Here is a 24,623-nt window from a genome sequence, read left to right on the forward strand (position 1 = left end):
ACTTAGATAAACTTTTTTCCAAATTTATATGGCAAGGCAAACGCCCAAGGATCAAGTTCCAAACATTAAAACTGTCACAACTGCAGGGGGGATTGGCTGTTCCAAATCTGAAATATTATTTCTGGGCAGCTCAGATGAGACCCCTGACTGTATGGGTGCGGGATTTGTCTGAAACTCAGTGGCTAAACATTGAGAAGACAATGTGCGAAAGATCATTGGAATCCCTGCTTTTTTCTAACATTTCAATTAAAAATTTGCATATGGGGGAATGGACAAGGGTCACACTAAAGATTTGGCGTAGAATTAAACAATCATTTGGTCTTCCAAAAGAAATTTCAATTTTATCAAGCCTTTCCTCCCTCCAGGGTTTTTCTCCTATTGTGGAAGACTCTGGCTTCAGAGCATGGTCAAATAACGGGCTTCATAAACTTTGCCATGTTGTGAGGAATGGACACCTGAGGTCATTTGAACAGTTGAGAGGTCAGTTTCAGCTTCCTTCTTCTGACTTTTTTAGGTTTCTGCAGCTAAGAAGTTTCTTGACAAAACACAAAGAATGGAGGCAAGTTTTGGAGCCCTCACCCATTGAGGAAATATTTCTAAAAATATTTCAAAGTAATTCCTCCACAAAATTAATCAGCAATTTTTATAAAGCATTTATGAGTTTCAATACAAGTGCAACTTTGGATATTAAGGCAAGGTGGGAAGCTGAGACTGGCACTCAAATCTCAGAGGACACCTGGGAAGAGGTGTTCGGTGAAGCCCAGCTTGTGACTAATTCTGGGCTGTGGAGAGAATTTAAATGGAAGGTGGTCATGAGATATTTTAGAACCCCAGAGATAATTGCCAAAATGAAGCCTACAAATCCTGACACCTGTTGGCGAAATTGTGGTACTTATTTAGGAACCCACTCACATATATTCTGGTCATGCCCAAAAATCTGTTCATTTTGGAAAGACATATTTACAGTTCTCAATTCAGTTTTCCAACAACCATTAACAAAAGACCAACAGCTAGCCATTTTAGGAGTATTACCAAATGGTTTTGAGGGAAACAATAAAAAGTATCTCTTAAGAATCTTGCTTACAGCAGCACTAAAGTGTATTACTATTAAATGGCTGAATCTTGACCCACCTTCGTATAATATGTGGATTGAGAAAGTAAGAGAAATTTACCAGATGGAGGAAATAACATATGCTCTGCGGATTCAGGGGGAATTGTTCACTGAGCGTTGGCGACCCATACATGCTTTACTGTTTCAATAATTTAGCATAGGTCTGTTTTGTTTTGTTCATTTATGGCTAAGATTGTTACATGTTATTTAATATTACATAACATTTTTTTTTGGGGGGTGGGGTTGTATTGTTTTTGTTGTTATTTGTTTGCTTGTTTATGTTTTGTTTTGCTTCCCAGTTTTGTTTTGTGTTTCCTAATTGCAGTTCTTACTTAAATCTGTATTTCTGCATTGCGGTTCCTGTAACTGTCCTACTTGTGAACATTGACAAGTACAAGTTTCAGTGTTGTAGACTATAATAAAAACTGAGTTTAAAAAAAAAATAAAGTAGAAGCAACAGTGTGGATCTGTGGCACAAGGGCTGTTACAGATGAACCTGCATACTGGGTTTTGCCTGGTAATATGACCAAGATACAGCCAGAGGTTGGCCATAAGATAGACTTCTCCTCTTCAGCTGCCCAAAAACGGCTCTGGATCAAAACATAAACAGACCATCCGTATTGAAAGGTAAAAGGAGCCGTCCTCAAAAAAGAAAAATCCCACCTGCTACTGTGGAGGAGTTGTCACTGCTATTGGATACTTTGCTGGAACACAGTAAAGCTGTGGGTCTTGGGAATGACCCATAATGCTTTATATAGGGATCTAGATTTATGCCTGAAGTGCACTGCCATGTAAATAATTTGCATTTACTGAATATGTACTGACTGAGTACCACTGTTCAAAAGTTCAATAAAGAAACAAACTAATTTTTGCCTCTTTTTTATTGAAATCACTTTATAGAACATCACATCAGTTACAATGTAGAATCAATGTCATTTATAGTTTATAAAAGACAAAATGTTTACACAAAATCATGACAGCATTTACACAATATCACCCACTACTAACACTACTTAAATTGAAGTAATTGATAGTAAATTATCTTCTGAAAAATTACCGCTATCTATACAGCGCAAGACTTAAGAATATTTAACAGGAGCAAGTTTCATTTTTCCCTGGTTTTACTACCACACTGTTCACCAAAACGGCAGCAAACCTTCACCGTCTTATCCAGAAGGGTCACCTCTTCACCCTCACATGGAAGAAGTAATCTGATTGGCATGGTGGTATGTTTGAAGCAGGTCCCTTGTGTAGCGCTGGAACCCAGTCACGATGTTTCATCCATTTCATTGGCTGGTTTGCCTGCAATAATGCCAAATAATTAGCAAGTCTATAAATAGAACGTAGTTCTGCAAAATCACTCATTAGGATGTTTTTTTTTTCTAATTTGCTATGACCTTAGAGTGCATCGAAAAGAAAACTAATAGGCTATCTGGTCTTTAAGTGATGGCGTGACAAATCCTGCTTCCGGGCCTAAAGTAGTCTGCGTTTAATATGGGTTTTGTGTTGTTAACATGTTTAATGTTTTGTATTGTCTTCTATTTAATCTCAAAAAGCTCCTAAAAACAGTCAGTGATCACTGTTGGCCTCCCTCGGCTTTTATCACCACTAATCATTGGAAAGCTCAGTTTTTAAAACCTTACGATGTAGCTACAGCCCAGCCCATGCAGCAGTATATGAATGACTAATCCTGTTCATCCTTGTGGATGGATTATCTCAGTTGTTCTCCTGGCTGAAGTTTGGTCCGTTTACAGCATCCTGCCATGAGATTACATTTGTTCCTGACCACCGAGAATCCTCACGATAACTTTTATCAAGTGGAAAAAGTTAGAGTGTTTATATTATGCTCACATATCTGTGTCACTAGCGGTCACGTAGCACATCGTTATACACCAGCTAGCCAAACTTCAGTAACCCTACAAACGTCACTGCTGTTTAGTTTTCTGTCTTCATTTATGTTGGAAGTGATAGCAGAGCTGTACGTTTGAATTTGTTTCCAAAAGCCCTCAGTTAGGACATGCTATATTGTATTTAGATGGAAGCTAGCGAGCTAACTTCCTGCTAATTTCGTTTTCATGGATGCTTGGATGATAAACTCAATTGTTACACGGTAGAGCAGAACGCTGATCATTTTATTACAGATGAAAGACTTTAGATAGTTTTTCAACTCTCAGTGATGCCACAGTGATCGTGTGATTTATGGACCTGCAGTGGAGTTTGAGCCCAGACAAGGCTAGTGATGTCAGACTTAAAGACCGGATAAAGAGTGATATGAACATATCTATAACTTACCGGAATGAAAATGTCTGGAGCACACCAACAGATATTTGGAGATGGAAGAGAACTGGATATCAGCTCGTCTCACAGCTGCTATCCAGACTAGACGCCTTCTTTTGGTAACATCCGATACATGAGCTGCCTCATGTTGCTTCCAGGTGGGGAAAGAATGAAAAGATAAACCATTTTCAACCTTATTCCCTTGCCGGTCGTGCGATCTAACTTTACAACCGACCGCACAGCAAGTACGAACCATAGCTGGTGTTATCCGTGTACTATCGCTCCTCTTTCGCTAGCACTTTGTTCGGCCCAGAAACATGGCGCCTCAACCAAAAATCCTGGCCACGCCCCCTGTGTCACTTCCGGTATTTCAGACAATCCCTTTCTGTCAAGGATTTTTAATTTGTTGTGGATTTTTAATTTGTTGCGGATTTTTAATTTGTTGCGGTTTTTTAATTTGTTGCGGTTTTTTAATTTGTTGCGCTTTGCACTTCCCAGCCACCGTATTATGGGGACCTGATATGTTTAATATGCTGCTGAGAGTGTACCCCAGAAGAAGCGTATAGTATAGCTTTTATTTTGGAAAGAGCCATTTCTCTGTAATAAACTCTCTTTTCCAAAGATGAGGGATTTCTCCATCAGATATTTATTTTTTTATTACTTTGTCGTTTCAACAACATTAAATTTAAAAACTGTACTTTTGAGTTAAAATATATATTTATAATTTTAATAAATGACAAATTAAAAAGGCATGAACATTTTTTTGTATCGAAAAAATATCGAACCGTGACACCAAAGTATCGAACCGAACCGAACCGAACCGTGAATTTTGTGTATCGTTGCACCCCTAATATATATATACATATATAAAAAAAAAACACCCATCTCGCCCCTGCGGGCGGTTTATCCTTCAAGCTTGGGTCCTTGAAGGACCCAAGCTGGGAGCTTGAGGGTCCTGCGCAGTATCTTAGCTGTTCCCAGGACTGCGCTCTTCTGGACAGAGATCTCCGATGTTGTTCCCGGGATCTGCTGGAGCCACTCGCCTAGCTTGGGAGTCACCGCACCTAGTGCTCCGATTACCACGGGGACCACCGTTACCTTCACCCTCCACATCCTCTCGAGCTCTTCTCTGAGCCCTTGGTATTTCTCCAGCTTCTCGTGTTCCTTCTTTCTGATGTTGCTGTCATTCGGAACCGCTACATCGATCACTACAGCCGTCTTCTTCTGTTTGTCTACCACCACTATGTCCGGTTGGCTAGCCACCACCATTTTGTCCGTCTGTATCTGGAAGTCCCACAGGATCTTAGCTCGGTCATTCTCCATCACCCTTGGGGGCATCTCCCACTTTGACCTCGGAACTTCCAGGCCATACTCGGCACAGATGTTTCTGTATACTATGCCGGCCACTTGGTTATGGCGCTCCATGTATGCCCTGCCTGCTAGCATCTTGCACCCTGCTGTTATGTGCTGGATTGTCTCTGGGGCATCTTTACACAGCCTGCACCTGGGGTCTTGCCTGGTGTGATAGACCCCAGCCTCTATGGATCTTGTGCTCAGTGCTTGTTCCTGTGCTGCCATGATTAGTGCCTCCGTGCTGTCTTTCAGTCCAGCTTTGTCCAGCCACTGGTAGGATTTCTGGATATCAGCCACCTCCTCTATCTGCCGGTGGTACATACCGTGCAGGGGCCTGTCCTTCCATGATGGTTCCTCGCCTTCCTCCTCTTTCTTGGGTTTCTGCTGCCTGAGGTATTCACTGAGCACGCTGTCAGTTGGGGCCATCTTCGTGATGTATTCGTGGATGTTTCTTGTCTCATCCTGGACTGTGGTGCTGACACTCACCAGTACCCTCTGCAGGTACTTGGTGGTTGCAGCTTTCCTAGCGGCCTCTTCATGGTTCCCATTTGCCTGCGGGATCGCCAGGTACTTGTAACTAGGGCTGGGTATCGTCACTGATTTCTAGAATCGATTCAATTCCGATTCACAAGGTCCCGAATCGATTCGATCCACGATTCGATTTAATTCGATTCGATTCAATTCGATTTGAATCTGGGAAATTTTGACAGTCAGAAATATTATAATTCAGATCAGTACATTTACATATTTTTTTATCAATAAAAAGGAAGATGACACACGCAAAACTTTATCAAAGGTGTGAGCGTCACAGCAGATGCCTTTGTGTCAAAGTAGCTGAAGATAAAACACAGAAAAACATGAAGGTGATTTTCCTAGCCTGGGATTTTATAAAAAAATATTCTGCAGTACATCAAAAACGAAAGAAAACCATTAATCAACATATGAACGTTACCTCTGACGTTACAGCGGTTTTATTAGAGACACGGCTAAGCGTTTTGCATTTTGCATAATTTTAAAAAGTTTAAATTGGTTCAGTATTGAACAGCAGAAATGAGGTTTTCTTTTCTGAAGAATGTAAAAGGGAAAAAAAACAGCGGCCGACAGCGCTGTAAACAACGGTAGACTTGAGAGAGAGAGCAAGAGAGAGAGAGAGAGAGCTGTGCGGTGTGTGGTGGCAGCAAAACAGTAAAAGTCAGAGTGAATTCATGACGATGTTTATGTGAAGCATAGTTTGGATCTTTGCCGCTGGTTCGGTCAATATTGTTTGGAGAGAGATAAAACTAACAGCTTTAGAATCAGCGTAAAAAGGGCGTAAACACAAAGCACGGACCCGCCGACAGTTCAGAATCAGCGAGCTGTCGGCTTTCAGCCCCGACCGTGAGAAAGGCGACATCTCACTGATTCTGATCCGCGGGTCGCGCTGTGTGTTTAAGTCTTTGTGCAGAATCCGTGTACCTGCTCTCATTTACTGTCTTAGCTGTTTGGTGGTTGTTGAAATTTTGTGAGAATTCACCAGAGATTCTGGCATTTCGGGCAAAATAAATTTATATTAAAAAATCGATTCAGGATTTTAATGAATCGATTTCACGTTATCCAAGCCAGAATCGATTTTATTCGATAAATCGATTATAAAAACCCACCCCTGCTTGTAACTGTCCTCTATGTCTGCAATGTTGCCTTCTGGTAGTTCAATCCCCTCAGTTCTGACTACCTTCCCTCTCTTTGTTACCATCCGACTACACTTCTCCAGTCCGAACAACATTCCAATGTCATTGCTGTATAGCCTGGTAGTGTGGATCAGTGAATCGATGTCTCGTTCACTCTTGGCATACAGCTTGTTGTCATCCATGTACAGGAGGTGGCTGACAACCGCTCCGTTTCGTAGTCGGTATCCGTAGCCAGTCTTGTTAATGATCTCACTGAGGGGGTTCAGGCCTATGCAGAACAGCAGTGGGGACAGAGCATCTCCTTGTTAGATCCCGCACTTGATGATGACTTGTGCTATGGGCTTGGAGTTGGCCTCTAGTGTTGTACGCCACATCCCCATTGAGTTCCTGATGAAGGCTCTTAGGGTCCTGTTGATCTTGTACAATTCTAGGCATTCCAGTATCCAGCTGTGGGGCATTGAGTCATAGGCCTTCTTGTAATCAATCCAGGCAGTGCACAGGTTGGTCCGTCTGGTCTTGCAGTCTCGGCTGACTGTCCTGTCTACCAGTAGCTGGTGTTTTGCGCCTCTGGTATTCTTGCCAATCCCTTTCTGTGCCCCGCTCATGTATTGACCCATGTGCCTGTTCATCTTAGCCGATATGATGCCTGACAGGAGCTTCCATGTAGTACTGAGGCAGGTTATTGGTCGGTAGTTGGATGGGGCCGGTCCTTTCTTGGGGTCCTTGAGGATGAGGACCGTCCGGCCTTCGGTTAGCCATTCCGGGTGTCTCTCGTCAACTAGCAGCTGGTTCATTTGTGCTGCCAGACGCTCGTGGAGTGCAGTCAGCTTCTTCAGCCAGTAGACGTGAACCATTTCAGGGCCTGGTGCTGTCCAACTCTTCATACTAGAGACCCTTGCTTGGATGTCTGCAACCATGATGGTTACTGGACCCTGTTCAGGGAGGTTGCTATGGTCTGCCCTCAGATCCACTAGCCACTGAGCATTGCTGTTAATGGGCTCTTCTGTTTCAGACTGACTGAGCTGAAGCTGAAGGGACTGGATAACTGTAAGAAGAAGTGGGATAATATTGACAGCATCAATCGAGTGTTTTGCTGCAAAAAGACTGAAATATCAGGTACTGTACTAATATCATAGCATAATGGAGTCCTTATACAGTATGCACTCTATGCAATAATGAGCTGAATATTGGACAGCCTGTTCTGTAAACCATATATATTCTTACCAGAGAAATCTGACTTTTCTTTTACATTTCACGTAATCAGACCCTGAACTTCTGACATTAATTCAGAAATTGAGCAGAGTTTAGTAGCCCACAGTTTCAAAAATAATAAGTCAAATGTTTCTTTTCCACAGAATATGTTCATGAACACTGGAAAGAGGATGCTTTCTTTGGCTACCAGTTTCTAAATGGTGTCAACCCCATGTTGATTCAGCTTTGTACAGCCCTGCCCAGTAACTTCCCTGTTACTGATGACATGGTCTTTCCCCATGGCCGTTACAGCCTGGCAGATGAAATGAAGGTGATCATCTGAATTCTTTATAATAAATTGATTTTTTGTCAAATAATTGTACTTGTACAGTCACTGACTAAATGTTATATCCACACTGTTGCAATATCCTGAACTTTCAAACAGAAAGGGAACATATTCCTGTGTACCTACAAGCGTCTGGATGGAGTGAAAGCAAACACCATCAATGGGAAGAAGCAGTACTTGATGGTTCCTCTTGTCCTGCTCCACAAAGCTCCTGATGATAAGCTAATGCCGATTGCCATTCAGGTAATTCAGACAGTAAGGTTAAAGTTTGTGTATTTATCAACTTATCAGTAGAGATAGCACACCTGTTAATGTGTAAAGCAATTGTTCATGTACAACGTCATTGTAAAATCAAAATAAAAGGATATTCTATTTGCAACCATAGCTAGTACCATATCTGAACACCAGCTGTGAAGTGTTTTTGCTGAGCCTTAGCCTTGTGAAAAAAGTTCATCCCATAGCAGTATCCAAGAGTCTGACACGTACATAAATCAAGTCGGTTTCATTTATGACGTCAAAATCACAAACAGCCATCAGAGTTCATTCTGTACAGTTTGCCAAAAAAGATCCCTCTTTCAGTACAGAAAGACATGCAAAATATGCAATATATTTACTGAGCAGGGAGAGATAGCATCAGTAAAAACTAATTAAAAGCAACATGTAAAGCTGTTCAGAAGAAATGCTCTCTGTTAGAATTGATTCAGTGGAAATTCCCCATAAGCACACTGCTCAAAACTTGGTTCACCCCAAGGATAGGGTCCCACGGCACAAACAGAGTAATATAGTGTATGCTGTTAAGTCTGATTTATCGATCGGGGAAACCAAATAACCTCTGTCTAAGCAGATAGCACAACACAGAAGAGCTAACTTGTCAGGCCAGGACACCGCAGTCTATTTAAATCTAGAGGTCAGTGGCCATGCTTTCAATGATGAGGATGTACATGTGAAAAGAGAAAGACCGATCTCTGAATTGAAGGGGGGCCTAAGAAAACATCTTTTACCATTACAATGCTCTGATTGCAGCTATTCCCCAACTTCTGTGAATGGTACTTATGGCCATTGATTAATCATCATAGATCAATAGTCTTTGATCAGTGGTTGTTGAACAATGGTCACGACAATTTGCATATTAATGACCAAGAAGCTGACCTAACAGCCCATTGTTTTTCAGTGGTGCTAGTGCTATGTCCAGGTGAACAGAATCAACTTTTTGAGGCATCTGACTGGCAGCAGCTTATTTTTTTTTAGAGTGACAATGATCCCAAAGACACTGCCAGTGCAGTAAAATCATACCTGGACAGAAAAACACAATAAAACAGCACCAGCCATGGATTGGCTTCCCCAGAGCCCAACTCTCAACGTTACTGAAGCAGTATGGGATCATTGTGACAGAGAACTGAAGAAAAGGCAGCCAACAGCCAAAGAAGAGCTTTTAATGTCCTTCAAAAGGCCTGGAAAACTATTCCTGAAAGCTTGACTAAAAGAGTTCAGGCTGGTCATACCAAATGTTGATGTTCAAGCTTATTGGACTTGTACAAACTCTGTTTTTGCCTTATGTACTGTATGTCCATGTATGTTTTTGTTTAAATAAATTACTGCACACATTACCCATTTCATTAGCAAAATATAAAGAACTGAAGGGTTGACACTCTTGCACAGTACTATGTATTTAGCATTTTATCATGGTAGAAGTATTTATGACTTCAAAACTGTTAAGGTGGATATGTTTGTGGTTGAAGCAAATACTCCCAAATTATGCTGGCTTTGATGGTTCTACATTTCACTGTAACAGAGCTGATGCATCATGAATAAAGTAGTGCTTACTTCAGACTTCATTATTATCTCAGCTTCCTGTGTTTTCTCAGGTTTAGTAATTGTTCATATATGTCCAGCATTTTATCACAAGACCTGGCTGATGCAGCTGACTGGACACGCCCCCCTCGCCTAATTAAATAAAAAGAGAAGTTGTGGAGGCGATACAGAGCAGTTATTCTGAAGAACTTCTTCTTGTCATTGGTAAAGGTAAGAGATCTTTTCACTGGATTTCAGTCAGAAATTATGGGTAAAAAAAAAAAAAAGAAGTTTGACATAATCTCTTAAATTTCTTTTCCCATTGCCTTTTTTATTGTGGTGCCACAATTGTAAATGTTTACAAGTGGCTCATGGGCTTGAAAGCGGCTTCATCCTTCATCAGAGGAGCAGTAAGTCTGAAATATGCACCTCCATGATTAAATGTTTCTCAGGTTTCCTATATGACATTATATACACATGAAATTCTTTTTTCAAAATCATCCACACTATTTGCCACAACTTCCTGTTACACACAGTGCTGTTGACTCCCGTACAAGTATCAAGACTATGGGGGGACAGAGCTTTTCAGTCTGCGGCCCCTAGGCTCGCTGTTTTTTTTTTATCTGTGTTTTTTTAGCATGGTGTCTTAATTGTTGTCTAGCACTTTGTGACTGTTATGTCTGATAAAAGCACTATATAAATAAACTTTACTTATTTACCTACTTATTTGGGGGGGGGGAAGTAAGGGGAACACTAACTGTGACTTACAGCAACAGCAAACTGCTATGTCATTTCTTTAGGTATCAAAGTTTAAGGTGTCCTGCTCCACTTCCCTTGGAAATCTTGTGCAGATAGAGTTAGACAAACAGTCTCTCCCACTGTTCCCGGAGGACAGTTGGTTTTGTGCCAAGGTGGAAGTGAAATCCCCTGAAGGAGACATCTACAACTTTCCCATCTACCGCTGGATCGCTGATAGCAAGGTGCACCGCTTCAGAAATGGAAAAGGTTTGGGAAACTGTGCTCATCTTAAATCTTGTTACTGGTTACAGACCACAGAAGATGTAACACAAAGTCTGTAACGAGTCTAAAGCAATTTCCCAATATACCATATTTACAGGAAGAATTTGAAACCATTTTTTTCTTATTTAGCTCTGAGAGTCTTTGAAGACAACCATCATCTTGGCAGGTACAGTCGGCAGCAGGAGATTCAGCAGCGAGAGGAAGACTATCGGTGAGAATTCAGAGCTTATACACGTTTTAGCTTTACAGCTCCTGAAACTGGAACGCAAATCCTCTCCAGTTATAGCTGAATATCCTAAAACTAAGCCTAAAGCTTAAATATATTTAAGCTTAAAATTAAGCATGACAGCATATTCTTTGTCTGCTGGGATTAATTAAAAGAAATTAAACTATTACATATGTTGCAGAGAAAAAGTATATCATGTCTTACTGTAATTAACGTCCTCATCACTCTGCTGTTTCTTTGTTTCATCAGCTGGGATGCATATGCAGAGAAAATACCTCACTCCATGAAGGCAGAAAACATATCGTCACTCCCGTATGAGGTTCAGTTCTCCTTCACCAAAAATTCAGAGTTTTTCTACACTGCTTACATGGGGTGAAGTTCTGTTATACATATTTTTCTCTTTACTTATCAAAAGTATATTAAGTATCATAATGAAGTTAAATAAATGTGCTCTTCTGTTTCAGACTGACTGAGCTGAAGCTGAAGGGACTGGATAACTGTCAGGAGAAGTGGGATAATATTGACAGCATCGATCGAGTGTTTTGCTGCAAAAAGAATGAAATATCAGGTAATTAACATCATAGCATAATGGAGTCCTTATACAGCATGAACAATAATATGTACTTAGCTGTTACTCTAAAATTATTCCTATAATAAGCTGCTAGCATAACGACTAATGACAGTATGTTTTCATTTGTTGTTGTTTTTTTAAATCTGATCTTGGAAGAATGTGAAGCTCTATTTTACATTAATGATAAGTGTTTAAAAATGTAAAGAATGTGTATCAACACATTTACGGAAAGGTCTTACCTTTTTTTTATATTTGATATAACATTTAAGACATGAAGTCAGAAATTGAATTTAAATGTTTCTTTTTCACAGAATATGTTCAGGAACACTGGAAAGAGGATGCTTTCTTTGGCTACCAGTTTCTAAATGGTGTCAACCCCATGTTGATTCAGCTTTGTACAGCCCTGCCCAGTAACTTTCTTGTCACTGATGACATGGTCTTTCCCCATGGCCGTTGCAGCCTGGCAGATGAAATGAAGGTGACTGTCTCTTGTGAAAAAGGAGAAAGAATTTTTTCTTGTATCAGTTAGATCTTTTCAATAAATTCACTTTTACAGCAAATATTATATTCAGATTTCTACAATATCCTGAACTTTCAAACAGAAAGGGAACATATTCCTGTGTGACTACAAGCGTCTGGATGGAGTGAAAGCAAACACCATCAATGGGAAGATTCAGTACTTGATGGCTCCTCTTGTCCTGCTCCACAAAGCTCCTGATGATAAGCTAATGCCAATTGCTATTCAGGTAATTCAGACAGTAAGCTTTAATTTAATAATACACCCTTTCTCCTTCTGCCCGAGCTTTATCCTTGTGGAAAAAGTCATCCCATAGTGATTTCCAGGTTGCAGAGTCTGACACGTAGATAAATCAAGTCAGTTTCTTTTATGACGCCAAAATCACAAACAGCCTTCACAGTTCATTCTGTACAGTACACTCACACAGATTCAACAGATGCAACATATTTACAGAGCAGGGAGAGATAGCATCAGTAAAAACTAATTAAAAGCTTCATGTAAAGCTGTTCAAAGAAATGCTCTCTGTTAGAAGGGATTCAGTGGAAATTCCCCATAAGGGAACAGCAGAATATCAAACTTTAAAGATAAACTTGTCAAACATAGAACAGTAACTGAAATTTCATCAGTCTTGATCAGTACTTGATTATAGGAGTATACTTGATCATCTGTATCAAATGACTACTCCGCCCTGTCCTTCTGTAGCTGAAGCAGACTCCATCAGATGACAATCCAATCTTTCTTCCTACTGATTCTGAGTACGACTGGTTGATCGCCAAGATTTTTGTAAGAAGTGCAGATTTCAATGAGCATCAGCTCAATGTTCACCTTCTGCGCACGCACTTGCTGGCTGAGGTTTTTGCAGTGTCACTGCTGCGCAACGTGCCCATGGTGCATCCTCTGTACAAGGTAACTGACGTTTGCTATACCATTCATTTCAATGGTGTGGAAAGCATTTGTCCATAACGGGTGGCATATTAATACCGCCTATGAATTTCATCACTCTATAAAAAGTGTACAAACAACATATTAAATGATCGTCTTGCTAATGTCGTTTCCTCTTTCCCTCAGCTTCTCAAACCTCACACACGCTACTCACTGCATGTCAACCTCTTAGCTCGAAGTCTTCTCATATCTGAGACTGGCAGTTTCACTCAGGTAAGCAGTAAAAATATTAATATTTTATGCGATGACCAGCACACTAAAGAATTGTTTCATTTTCAGTGTTATGCACAGCATTTGTCTCTAACCGTGAGCTGCCCATTCTCTAGTTTGCAGCATCGGGTGGAGAGGGCATGTTTACTATCCTGCAGAGGTCAGTGTCCTCAGTGACCTACAGCTCCCTCTGTATGCCAGATGACATTGCTGAACGTGGCCTGGAGGCTGTGCCAAACTTCTACTACAGGGATGATGGACTAAAGATTTGGGATATCATCCACAGGTATCATTGTGTTCCAGATTATTCTCAGCTTTATGTTGCTAACTGTTATGATGTTATTGATGTTGCATGTCAAAGTATCGAAATAATCCAAAATTAATAACTTACAAAGCAGCCACTGGTAACAGAAAAGTACAACTGCCTGTGACTCTGAACTCAAAAAATAACCAACCAAACCTCACTCCTACCACCCTGTAGCGGCACACAAAATGTGAGGTTAATGATCAAAATAAACTATTATTAAACTTTTTTTTTTTAAAACCTTTATTCAACCAGGAAGTGAACTCTTGAAAAGCGTTCACTTCCTCTGAAAAAGTTCCCTGTGCCGACATAGACCGAAGAGACTGGCTCAGGGTTTATATATGTTTTTTATTTGTTTGTTTGTTTCTTTAAATTTAATTTATAACTAGGTTTTGTTGTCGTGTGAAGTCTGTTTTCAGTGTAGTTTTGCTCTTAGTTTTTATTAATGAAAAACTTGTTAATTTTTTTTTTTTTAATTGAACAAGCAAATGAAAAAAAGTGCACCAAAGCCTCTTCACACTAGTTTTATTGGTCAAACTTGACAAAAAACAGAAAGAAAACTAAAGAAATTTGTTGTGTGTTTTGTCTAAGAGTCATTTTTAGCTCAACCAGCTGAAAGGCCAATGCTATCCCTCAGTCCATCCACAGTCCACACAAGAATAAACATAATCATCACCTAATGTGTCATCACTAAAAGGTCACATTGGTGCTATTTAAATTTACACACAGACAAAAGATTTATTTATGGCATAATCATGTCTTCAGCTTCACCTTATATTTTTTAAGCACTTTACACACAGAGTGTCTCATCTACCTAATGTGTGCATAACATCTATAATAAAACACATATTTTACTCAGTTTATTCCCATTTCTCAAAGGTTTGTGCACAGAATTCTCAGCTACTATTACAAGACTGACAGCGAAGTCGAGCAGGACTCTGAACTTCAGAAGTGGATTTTGGATATTTTTGAACATGGATTCCTTTCTCGGGCAGAAACAGGTAAGCTTCAAAGAATATCTCAATTCTTAATATACTATATACACACTATATACAGTCATGGTAAAAAAACAAACAAACAAAAAAAAACATACACCCTCTTTCAATTCTAAAGGCATAAAAAATTATAATGATCCTTAGTAGGTAAATACAACCTGAGACTGTAAGGTGCCCAGGTCCTGTGGCTGCACAACCAGCTCAAATCATCACCTCTCCACCACCGTGCTCCACAGTTTAAAAGAAGCAGCCAAACTTGTTCAGTGGGGTTTTTTTTAATTGAACTGTCATGATATGCTAGTTGAGGCCTTCAGAGTGTTAGATGGGGCTTTGGGGTTTTTTGCAGTTTCTCTAAGCATTGCATTAGGGTGAGTTTGCTGGGACATCCAATTCTGGGAGGATTTGCAACTGCCTTGAATACTAATCAGATTATTTGGATTATATTCTAATACATTAAATTTAAGAATTAAACTGGGTTTACTTTGTTTTTACCACAGCTGTATGCTATAGGTGTATTATAAGCAAGCATAAGTCTAACTTTCATTTGGTCACCTTTAAGTAATTCTTTCCTATTAACAGGAATTCCTCAGAGATTCACTTGTGTGACTGAGCTGGTCAAGTTTGTCACCATGGTGATCTTCACTTGCACAGCCCAGCATGCAGCTGTGAACTATGGACAGGTGAGCCCCTGTAATTCATGGAGTTATTCAAGTGTTTCATGTTCAGAAAATTCTAGGTTATTTCTAAACTGAACTGTAGCGTTAACTGGCACTGAACAGCTCTGTAGTGCTGTAATGCTTTAAAGGGCTTATACTTAATTAATATAATGATTTCTATAAGCATAATCCTAATCTTATGTGAACAGTTGCCAATTAGCAGCAAACACTACGTACAGCTGATTCTGGGGGAATTACATTTGTTTTGCAAATATTCATTTTAAACTTTTGACAAAAATATGGTGTTATTTCAAGAAACAGCAAAGTTACATTAAGTAGTTAGTTTTTCTAAATATAATACAAGTTCAAAAATTGTTTGATTACTCCTACAATAAAATAATCTCAAACTGATGTTCATGCAAAGAGACTGCAATAGCAAGAAAGTACCAACAATACTGAAAAACAAAGAAGGAATAAAACACATTGATTATTGCTCTTATTAATCAGTTATCCTTTACTTATTGATTAAATGCAGTATGACTATGGTGGCTGGATGCCCAACACTCCCCTCTCCCTGCAACGTCCACCACCGACCACAAAGGGGACGACAAGCGAGGCTACGATGTTGGCGACCCTCCCTGACGTCAGTGTAACAGTTCAGGGCATGGCCACCATGTGGCTGCTCAGCAAGCAGTCCAGTGACTTTGTAAGCAGCAAAGATTCATTAAGAATGACAGAAATTATGTTTACAGTCAATTTTTGTGAAGTACATTACTATGTCATTTAAAAAATCTACAAATGAATACAATAATGAAACTAATTTGATAAAAATTTGAATGTTGTTGAAGAAAAGCTAAATGTATCATTGTTCTCATCAGGTCCCTCTTGGCCAGTACCCGGAGGACCATTTCACTGAGGAGATTCCCCGCAAGCTGATAAAGGATTTCCAGATGGAGCTTGAAGATTTGAGTTTAGTCATCAAAGCCAGAAACAAGCGCTTAGAAATCCCATACACCTGCATGGATCCAGCAGTGATAGAAAACAGCGTGGCCATTTGAATATTAGGCCCGTTAATTGCTAAAAATGATGCCGTTTCATTGATGGGGAAAAAAAATCATAGTTTATATGTTCATTGTTTAATTATTCAATTAACAATCTATTTTGAGGTCTTCAATTAACAGATTAAACAAAAATAAACACAAATGAGACAGATCTGGGGTTTCTCCCAGACAGATAGTCGAGCTAACAATCTTCATTAAGTTCTGATGAGGAATGAAAAATGCTGTGCTACTCCCACATCTAAAGACACTTTGATTTCATTAAAACATTAAAAACGGAAAGTGTTGTTTTTCTGCTTTTTTATGTCTTAACACCTTTATTATCTTTTTTTTTCTTTGTTTGTTTTGGGGGGGGTTTGGGTGAGCTTCTATAACAATTTACAATTTTATCTTTTCATGTTCCACTGTAGAAATTTTTTAATTTTTTAGATCATTCTGTAAATTGTCAAGTTTGGTTACTGCAAATTAGCAGGACTTTGCACTATACAAAGCATTTTCAAAGTATGGCATATAGAGAGAGCAATCGCACATCGTTCACAGGCATTAATAAAATGGCCACCTTGCCTAAAACCTATGGGTCTCCATTACCCCTTATTCTTACTTGCTGTTGGAATGTGTAGCATATTTCTTTAAAACTGATCTTTATAGGTCTTTGTATTTTGTTCTGAAATCAGTTCAATGGCGAAAATGTGAGGAATCGATTTAATATATACTTACCTTACATTTTATTAGGTACACCTTACTACTGGTGGTGGTGGTGTACTATTACTGGGTTGGACAGAAGTTTGCCTTCATTACTGCCTCAGTTATTTCTGGCATAGATTCAACAAGGTGCTGGAAACATTCCTCAGAGATTTTGATTCATGCTAACATGATAGCATCACACAGTTCCTGCCGATTTGTCACGCATGCATGATCCAAAGCTCCCATTTCACTACATCCCAAAGGTGCTCTATTAGATTGAGATCTGGTACTCTGGAAGCCATCTATGTACACTGGACTTGCTGTTACGTTCAAATCAGTTTGCAATTATTTGAGCTTTGAGGTGCGTTATCCTAATGGAAGCAGCCATGGATACACTGTGGTTATAATGGGATGGACATATTCAGCAACAACACTCAAACAGCTGGGACTAAGCTGCTCAAAATGTGCCAATAAAATATCCCGCGCAACATTTCAAATACCAAACAAGAGCACTCAGACAGTGTAACATACCCTGGGTGCACTAAAACTTTTTATGATGTTTCATTACAACATGCTGACCTCAACCTGTTTTTATTATGATATGATTACATCAACATATTACAATATGTTGATCTTGGGTGCTAACAATCAGGGTCACTGATTTCACATTTGGTGTGACCTTGACCTTGACCTGGTTTTCACCAAAATTAAAGCAGCTCAAGCTGTTATTCGTATCGACCATTACACAAAATTTGAACACAAGATCTTGAAAACTGGATGCTAGATTCCTTAAAAACATGCAAACAAATGGACCCAATTACATAATCCCTGCGTTTGAAGGAGAATAACATTACTAAAGTCTTGAATTCTTGTGTTTTTCGTATGATTCAGTTCCTTTTGCTTCAAAACCCTTTTCTTAGGATCATGATTTTTGAATAGTCTTTTAAACTACATTTTTAATCCTAAAATTCTCATTTCCTTTTGCTTAACTCACTGCGAAATTAAGTTCTTTCTATAATCGATTATCTAACACTTTATTTTTATTCAGCAGAACTGACATGGTGCAAGTCAGCAGTTCACAGAGAACTCATGTTTATGATACAGCTCCACCCTGATATGGAAAAAAAAAGAAAAAGATCAGACATGACTCTGTGGCTCATAAAAGAATACTAATTTGTGTGTAAAGTTCTTGTTATTATTTACAGAGGAATATTGAAAATATCCAAAGTGGAAACATCGCAGATGGATTTGGTATATTCACGGTCTGAGGTTGGACTGTTCTGCCCTGAGCATCACCACCACGCATGTACTGGAAATAGGTTACGTTTTTGAGGCGTCTATGCAGAGCCCAAACTAGGCTATGCTAAAAACAATACCTTAAAGACATTAAATTCATTCTGCTTCACCTGGGACGCAGCACAGGAGTATTTGCAGTTGTACCCCAACCCAGTATCACGAAAAAGGATGTAATAGACCCGCTGGGCTATCATGTGGATGTCACGCTTTGCCTCTCCAGACGTGATATGGATATGCTGCTTAACTTACCTAAGGAGCTTGGAAAGAAAGCAAATTGACTTCTTTAAATTTCTTGAAGGCATTTCACCTCTGATTCTTCAGTTCTAAAACAAACTTTAATTCCTACCTGTGTCTCTCCATCATTTGGCTTTTGACTTGATGAAGCTTCTCGGATATAAGGTGAAAACTACTTCAAGAAACATAAACCATAAGCTCCTTAGACTACCATGACCTGGATGACTGAGAACTTACAGACATGCTTAAGTTGCAATACCTTGCAGTAACAGAAGACAGCAATAATTTATTTAAAGCCAACATGAAAACAGTCATGGGCAAACCTTTAAGGAAACATTACTAATACATTTATATGTAAATACATATCAACCATCTAGCTTAATCTTACCTGGCATAGAAGGACCCTTGAAAGTACTTCATACTTTAGAATAGCCCTTTGTAGAATAGCCCACACCTTGGTAAGTAGTGACTTGTTGGCTTTAAATAAATGATCGCCCCCTGCTGGTACTGCAACTTAAGCACGCAGGTTTGTTTCACGCCTAGGAGAATCAAAGTGTGACATCCACACGACAGACCAGCTGTTTCCACAACTCAGGTCAAATATTTTATATTTGAGTTATTTATTCAGTCATTTGGGTTTTGGTTCATCTTTTGTTAGTAACATGATTAGATGACATCTGAGTTCTGTTCATAGTATGCAACCTAATGATAACTGATATCAACCACTGATATTAAATCATGCATCCTGAAGCATCATCTATACAGTAACTTAATATGAATACATTCTCATCAGTGAGTCTATCTTTGTCTCAGTCTTAAACAGTTTTAACTAAAATTATCATCACAGTAAATGAAGCAGACATTAACATGAATTGGAGGGAGACTTTCTTTCAGCTGCTCCTTTTAGGATCTGTCCAGAGCGGTTGATCTGCCTCCATCTCACACTATCCCCATCATCCTCTTCTGTCACACCAACTCTATTGTTTTTGCTAAATAAGACTCTAAAATTGCTCTGTTCACTTGCGTGTTGTGGTATGTGCAGCATTAAGCCAAACTCTAAACCTGAAGCACCACTTTGGGGGGAAGGAAATCATCTTCATTCTAACAGAAGAGTATTTGCAATTTGTAACTGTGCTGGAATTTCAACAGTCTGTGGATCTGTTCACACAGAGACTCTCTCACTTCCTCTGTCTGTTTGTAGGATGCAACATTTTGCCCTGCCTTATCTCCTCTGGAAAGCCGGTGCTGATTGAGGTTGACAAAAAAAGCCTCCCCCACTGTTCCCTGAAAATTTGTGGTTTCCCTTTAAGGGTAAAGTGAAGTCCCTGCAGGGAGACATCCAGAACTTTCCAGTGTAGCACAGTGATAACCTTGTTCATATTACAGACAAGCAAGCGGGTTTGTGTACTTGAACTTAGCTATTATGGTGTATTGTGTATTGTTTATTTAGCAAACTTTTTTTCTATTCTGGAGCACCAAATAACAATAAAACAAGATATAAATGAACAGAAAAGACTTATTTTAGATAATAATCATTATCGTAGCAAGTAAAGTAGGGACGAAGAGCCAGTGGCAGATAATAATACAAGGCACTTTTGTAAGCATGTACATGTAATGACATCGATTCATACTTCAGAAATGGAAATTGCCATGCCTTTTAGCAAGTAGGAAAACAAAGAACTTTTGTCAAATGATAAGGTTGTGTGACATTCATCATTTATTTATTTAGTCACTCAAAATAACAAACTGAATAAAATCGAACCTCATAAATGGCTGGTCAGGGAGGTCACGCTGACCTACAAATTTAGCCAGATTTAGACGTGACCGCTAACATGATACGACACATGCATTATTTGTTTCGTGCAGACCAGTTCAGATTTACTGAAGGGAAATAATATGTTTATAAAGCATTCATGGCTTAATTCAATTTTTTTTCACTTAAACTTTTCTTTTTCACACCATCATCTGAACCTCTGAATTAATATTCAGTCAGGCAGCAAAAAATAATCTATGTGCAATATTTTGGACAAGTCGAGATGTTTGCTATTTAATGAGATTCAACTACATCTGTCACATGATGGAGCTTATTGAGTTTTGTATGGATTTTAACATTCTTCAATAGATAATCTTAGTGAAAATAGTCTACTGGTGTTAGAAAACCTAATTATGCATTTCAGTTTAATTGAGACCCAGAGCTTACATGCATGACTGTCCAGCAAAGAAGGTTTATAGTTTCCAAGTCTTGAAAATAAATGCTATATGTTAGGTAACATTTAATGTCAGTTAGGTCTGCAATTCATGTTGAATACTCCTTTAAATGGAGTTGAGTGGGCCCATGGAAATTTTTTAAATCATGATTCAAATATAAGTCAGCCAAGTGAGCCTCTGTCAGCCTGTGTGCAATACTGCCTTTTGAATTTTTTAAAACCCTCAATGCCAAAAATTCTAGAGGTTTATTAAAGTGTAATTCGGAAGAGAGTTTCTACCTGCAGTTTCTAACAGAAATTCATGACTTACGAGTAAAAAAAAAAAAAAATCAAAGAATGTTATTTAAGTCATGCGTTGGTAGAAGAAAAGCAGTCAATGTTTAGGCGAAGTTATTAAAATCACAAGACTCTGGCAGAGTAAGCCTGGGCACATGGCATCGGAAATGCATGAGAACTGTGAGAAACAAAGTTACAAACACAAAGTGTAACAGAGCAATACAGAGAGGAGAATGATGAGTGAAACTAAATAGGATGGGTCACAAAAACATTAAACACGAGAAGCACGGGACAATTGGTGAGTATTTCAAAACAAAGTGGAAATAATGACTGAAAACCAGAAATGGTGTGGGATGCTGGTGCAGTGGTTAGCACTGCTGACATTTATGTTCAGCTAAGTGGTTGATTCTAACCACTGTCCAACCTCCTGCTCAAGAGCAGGTTGAGTAGGTCATCCACTAACTGGAAGGTTGGTGGTTTGATCCCTTGCTTGTTCAGTCTGCATGCCAAAATATCCTTGAGCAAGATACTGAACCCCACGTTGTTCTCTGATGCATTCATTGCCTTCTGAATGTGTGCAAATGTTAGATAGAAGACCACTTAGTCATAGAAAAAAAGTGCTTATATGAATGGGCAAATGAGGCATGCTGTATAAAGTGCTTTGAGTGCTCAAGTAGAGTAAAAAAGTGCTATATAAGAACCAGTCCATTTACCACTTAATTTGGCCACACTGTAGGTGTGAATGGTTGTCTGTCTCTCTGTGTTAGCCCTATGATGGGCTGCCAGCCTATCCACGGTGTACCCCACCTTTCACCTTATGACAGTTGAGATAGGCTCCAACCCCCACCCCCAAACGTGAATTAGACAAGTGGTTAAAATTCAAAACAAAACCTCAAACAACAGACTAGAATGTAACTCTCAGTCTCTCACATAATAACGGGTTATTTTGTCGTTGTTGTTGATTCTCATAAAACCAAAGTTGTTAGGAATGTTGTCAGCAACATCGAGGAAATAGAGCAAACTGCTCTCTGAAGAGGTGGTGGGACATGGGTAGAAATATCAATCCCTGGCTCCTCCAGTCTGCATGTCAAGTACCCTTGTGCAAGATACTAACCCCAAGTTGCTCTCCGATGCATCCATTGGAGTGTGAATGCAGTTAGAAAAAGCACTAGGTAGAAACATCTTACATCTTTTTTAAATGAAGCCTCTGAAGAAATCACTGATGCCATTGGCCTATATGTCCATAACAACATTTTTACACTGTGACAGGAAAGGAAACTAGGGAACAGGTGGTTCATCACCAGCTTGGCTAAATATGGTGTGACAACTGCAATACATCAACCAAAGCAGACCAAAAATCATTTAGTCTAGGTGAGATTATTTCCATTTAATGCTTCATCCTATCACTGGTTATTTTGTCTGTTTATAACTTAGTGGTAATTTAGTCATGAGACATTGACTCGTTCAGAGCTGTTGCAGACACTGTTCATGGCCAGGATGGAGCCACCTTACCTTTCGTTTTTACATTTTTGCTTCCTCTAGTGGGAGCATGAGCTACACTCATATGGACTGCACAGGGTTTAGAACGTAAAACTGTACTACTATTATTATGCGAACATTTCCTAGACACACAGCAAATAACTTGGTTTTAGAAGAATAAAGAAAATAAGATGGAAGAAAATCTTACTTCTGATGCAGGGTTGCCAGTTAACTTCATTTCTCTCCTCATTTACAAGGACAGCTTGTATCAGAAATTCTTAGTGCTCACAGAGGTGAGCTGAGCTAAGTTCAACACGCTGCTCTAGAGGAACTGCTTTACATTCACAGGAAAAAAAAATGTTTGGAAAGTCTCTAAGCACAATAAACAACCTTCTTTAATAAGTCAAAAAGGGGGGGGGGGTAATTCCCACAAAATAACAGTGTTTTTAAATAAGCATAATATTATTGTGTGAATGTTTAGGGGGATTGTTTATCAGGCTTCTGCATGTTTTTATTTATTCCTCATGTATTTCATATGATGCATTGTTACAGCAGCAGGGAGCATCTCCAACAGGAGAAGGGTAAGTTATAATGCATTGCATTTTCATTACATGAGTACTTCTGAAGGATGTCAGTGCAATAACAAGCACAGAAAGAACAAAACAATAACAACACTGTGCCTGTATAAGCTGTGACATACTGGTCTAAAGCCTGATTTGGATGTTTCACAAATTCATAGCTTGTAAGTGATAAACTAAAAAGAATGAAATCCACCATGATCACTATGAGGTGAAATAAAACCTCTTTTTATTGCTTTTACTTGAAATTAAATTGTGTGTGTGTGTGTGGTGTGTGTGTGTGTGTGTGCGTGTGTGTGTGTGTGTGTGTGCGTGTGTGTGTGTACGGGTTCGTACTATCCTGGTGGGGACCAAAATCTGACTTTTACTATCCTGGTGGGGACTTTCTGCACCGTGGGGACCAAAATCCAGGTCCCCTCGGGGTTGAAAGCAATTTTCACACTCAAAATGCGGTTTTACTGTCAGGGTTACAATTAGGTTATGGTTAGGTTTAGGGTAAGGGTTAGGGTTAGGCATTCATTTTTAATGGTTAGGGTTAGGGTAAGGGGCTAGGGAAAGCATTATGTCAATGGGATGTCCCCACGAGGATAGCAAACCAGACATGTGTGTGTGTGTGTGTGTGTGTGTGTGTGGGACATAAACACGCATAAACATATACAAATGCACTTAGAAGGGAACGTGGAAAAGCTAACAGCTTGTAGAGGGTCGTCTGAATGTTGGAGTTTCTCTGTATTATTGCAAGGTCTTTACCTTTCAATATAACTCGTCTTCAGGCGACTGTTTTTGTTTTTTGGCAATATTTAAATTAAATAAAATTGAATTGGATACAATAATAGAATTTATAAATATTATACATCTTTTTTTAATAAGAGGAAGCATCAGAATATCTTCTAAAGCTCAGTTCAGAGGGTGGCATAATTTAACCGAAATTATAGCCCATTTCATCGGACACATTAAGACAATTTGCGCCCCTAATGAAAAAAAATGCTTTTTCATGAAAAAGCATTTATCAGCATTTTATCTGAGACAGTCCATCTTGACAAGTGTTATGAATCATTACGTCTACATATTAATTTATCAAATGAGATTGGATAAGTCGCACCCTTCACTGTGAAGTTTTCTGGAGCAGTCTCAGAATGAGATATTGGCCCGCCTCCCTGACCAATCTTACACCATCCACCCATTTTCTTCCGCTTATCCAATACAAAGAGAGGCTAGAGCCTATCTCAGCTAGGGGGGGGGGGGGTTACCCTGGATGGGTTGCCAGTCTATTGCACAGCATTCACACCTATGACCAATTTACCAATTTACCACTCACCAAATACCTAACCTAACCCCACTATTTGGGTGTCTTTGGACTGTGGAAGTAAGCCGGAGTACCTGGAGACAATCCATGCAGACATGGGGAGAATATAGAAATTCCACACAGAAAGATCTCCTTGCTGTGAGGCAAAAAGACTGACCAGCGTCAATCTTGGACCAGTAAAATCAAATGCTGAATGCTGAGTACTGAGTCATTGGCTGTTAATTTTTAAAGAGATACTCAAAAACGAAGATGGCCCATTTTAACTGATGGCCCAATTTACCAAGTTGACCCTACAGTGAGAAATTATTTGTTCTTCTTTACTTCCCAC

The 24,623-nt window shown here is 39.3% G+C and overlaps 1 protein-coding gene across 1 annotated transcript; it reads left to right on the top strand.

The window, feature by feature from the left end:
- Window positions 1–7,323: 7,323 nt before the first annotated feature.
- Window positions 7,324–16,235, top strand: LOC134629711 (arachidonate 12-lipoxygenase, 12R-type-like). The gene is made up of 18 exons (XM_065471216.1): window positions 7,324–7,352; window positions 7,421–7,524; window positions 7,764–7,930; window positions 8,045–8,188; window positions 10,102–10,146; window positions 10,537–10,741; window positions 10,886–10,967; window positions 11,232–11,354; window positions 11,447–11,550; window positions 11,865–12,031; window positions 12,156–12,299; window positions 12,773–12,976; window positions 13,139–13,225; window positions 13,339–13,508; window positions 14,406–14,527; window positions 15,101–15,201; window positions 15,713–15,883; window positions 16,056–16,235. Exons 1-18 carry the CDS (start codon window positions 7,324–7,326, stop codon window positions 16,233–16,235), a joined length of 2,349 nt encoding a protein of 782 aa, XP_065327288.1.
- The last annotated feature ends 8,388 nt before the right edge of the window (window positions 16,236–24,623 follow it).

This window comes from Pelmatolapia mariae, linkage group LG6 (genome assembly GCF_036321145.2).
Source record: "Pelmatolapia mariae isolate MD_Pm_ZW linkage group LG6, Pm_UMD_F_2, whole genome shotgun sequence".
NCBI classification, from domain to species: Eukaryota; Metazoa; Chordata; class Actinopteri; order Cichliformes; family Cichlidae; genus Pelmatolapia; species Pelmatolapia mariae.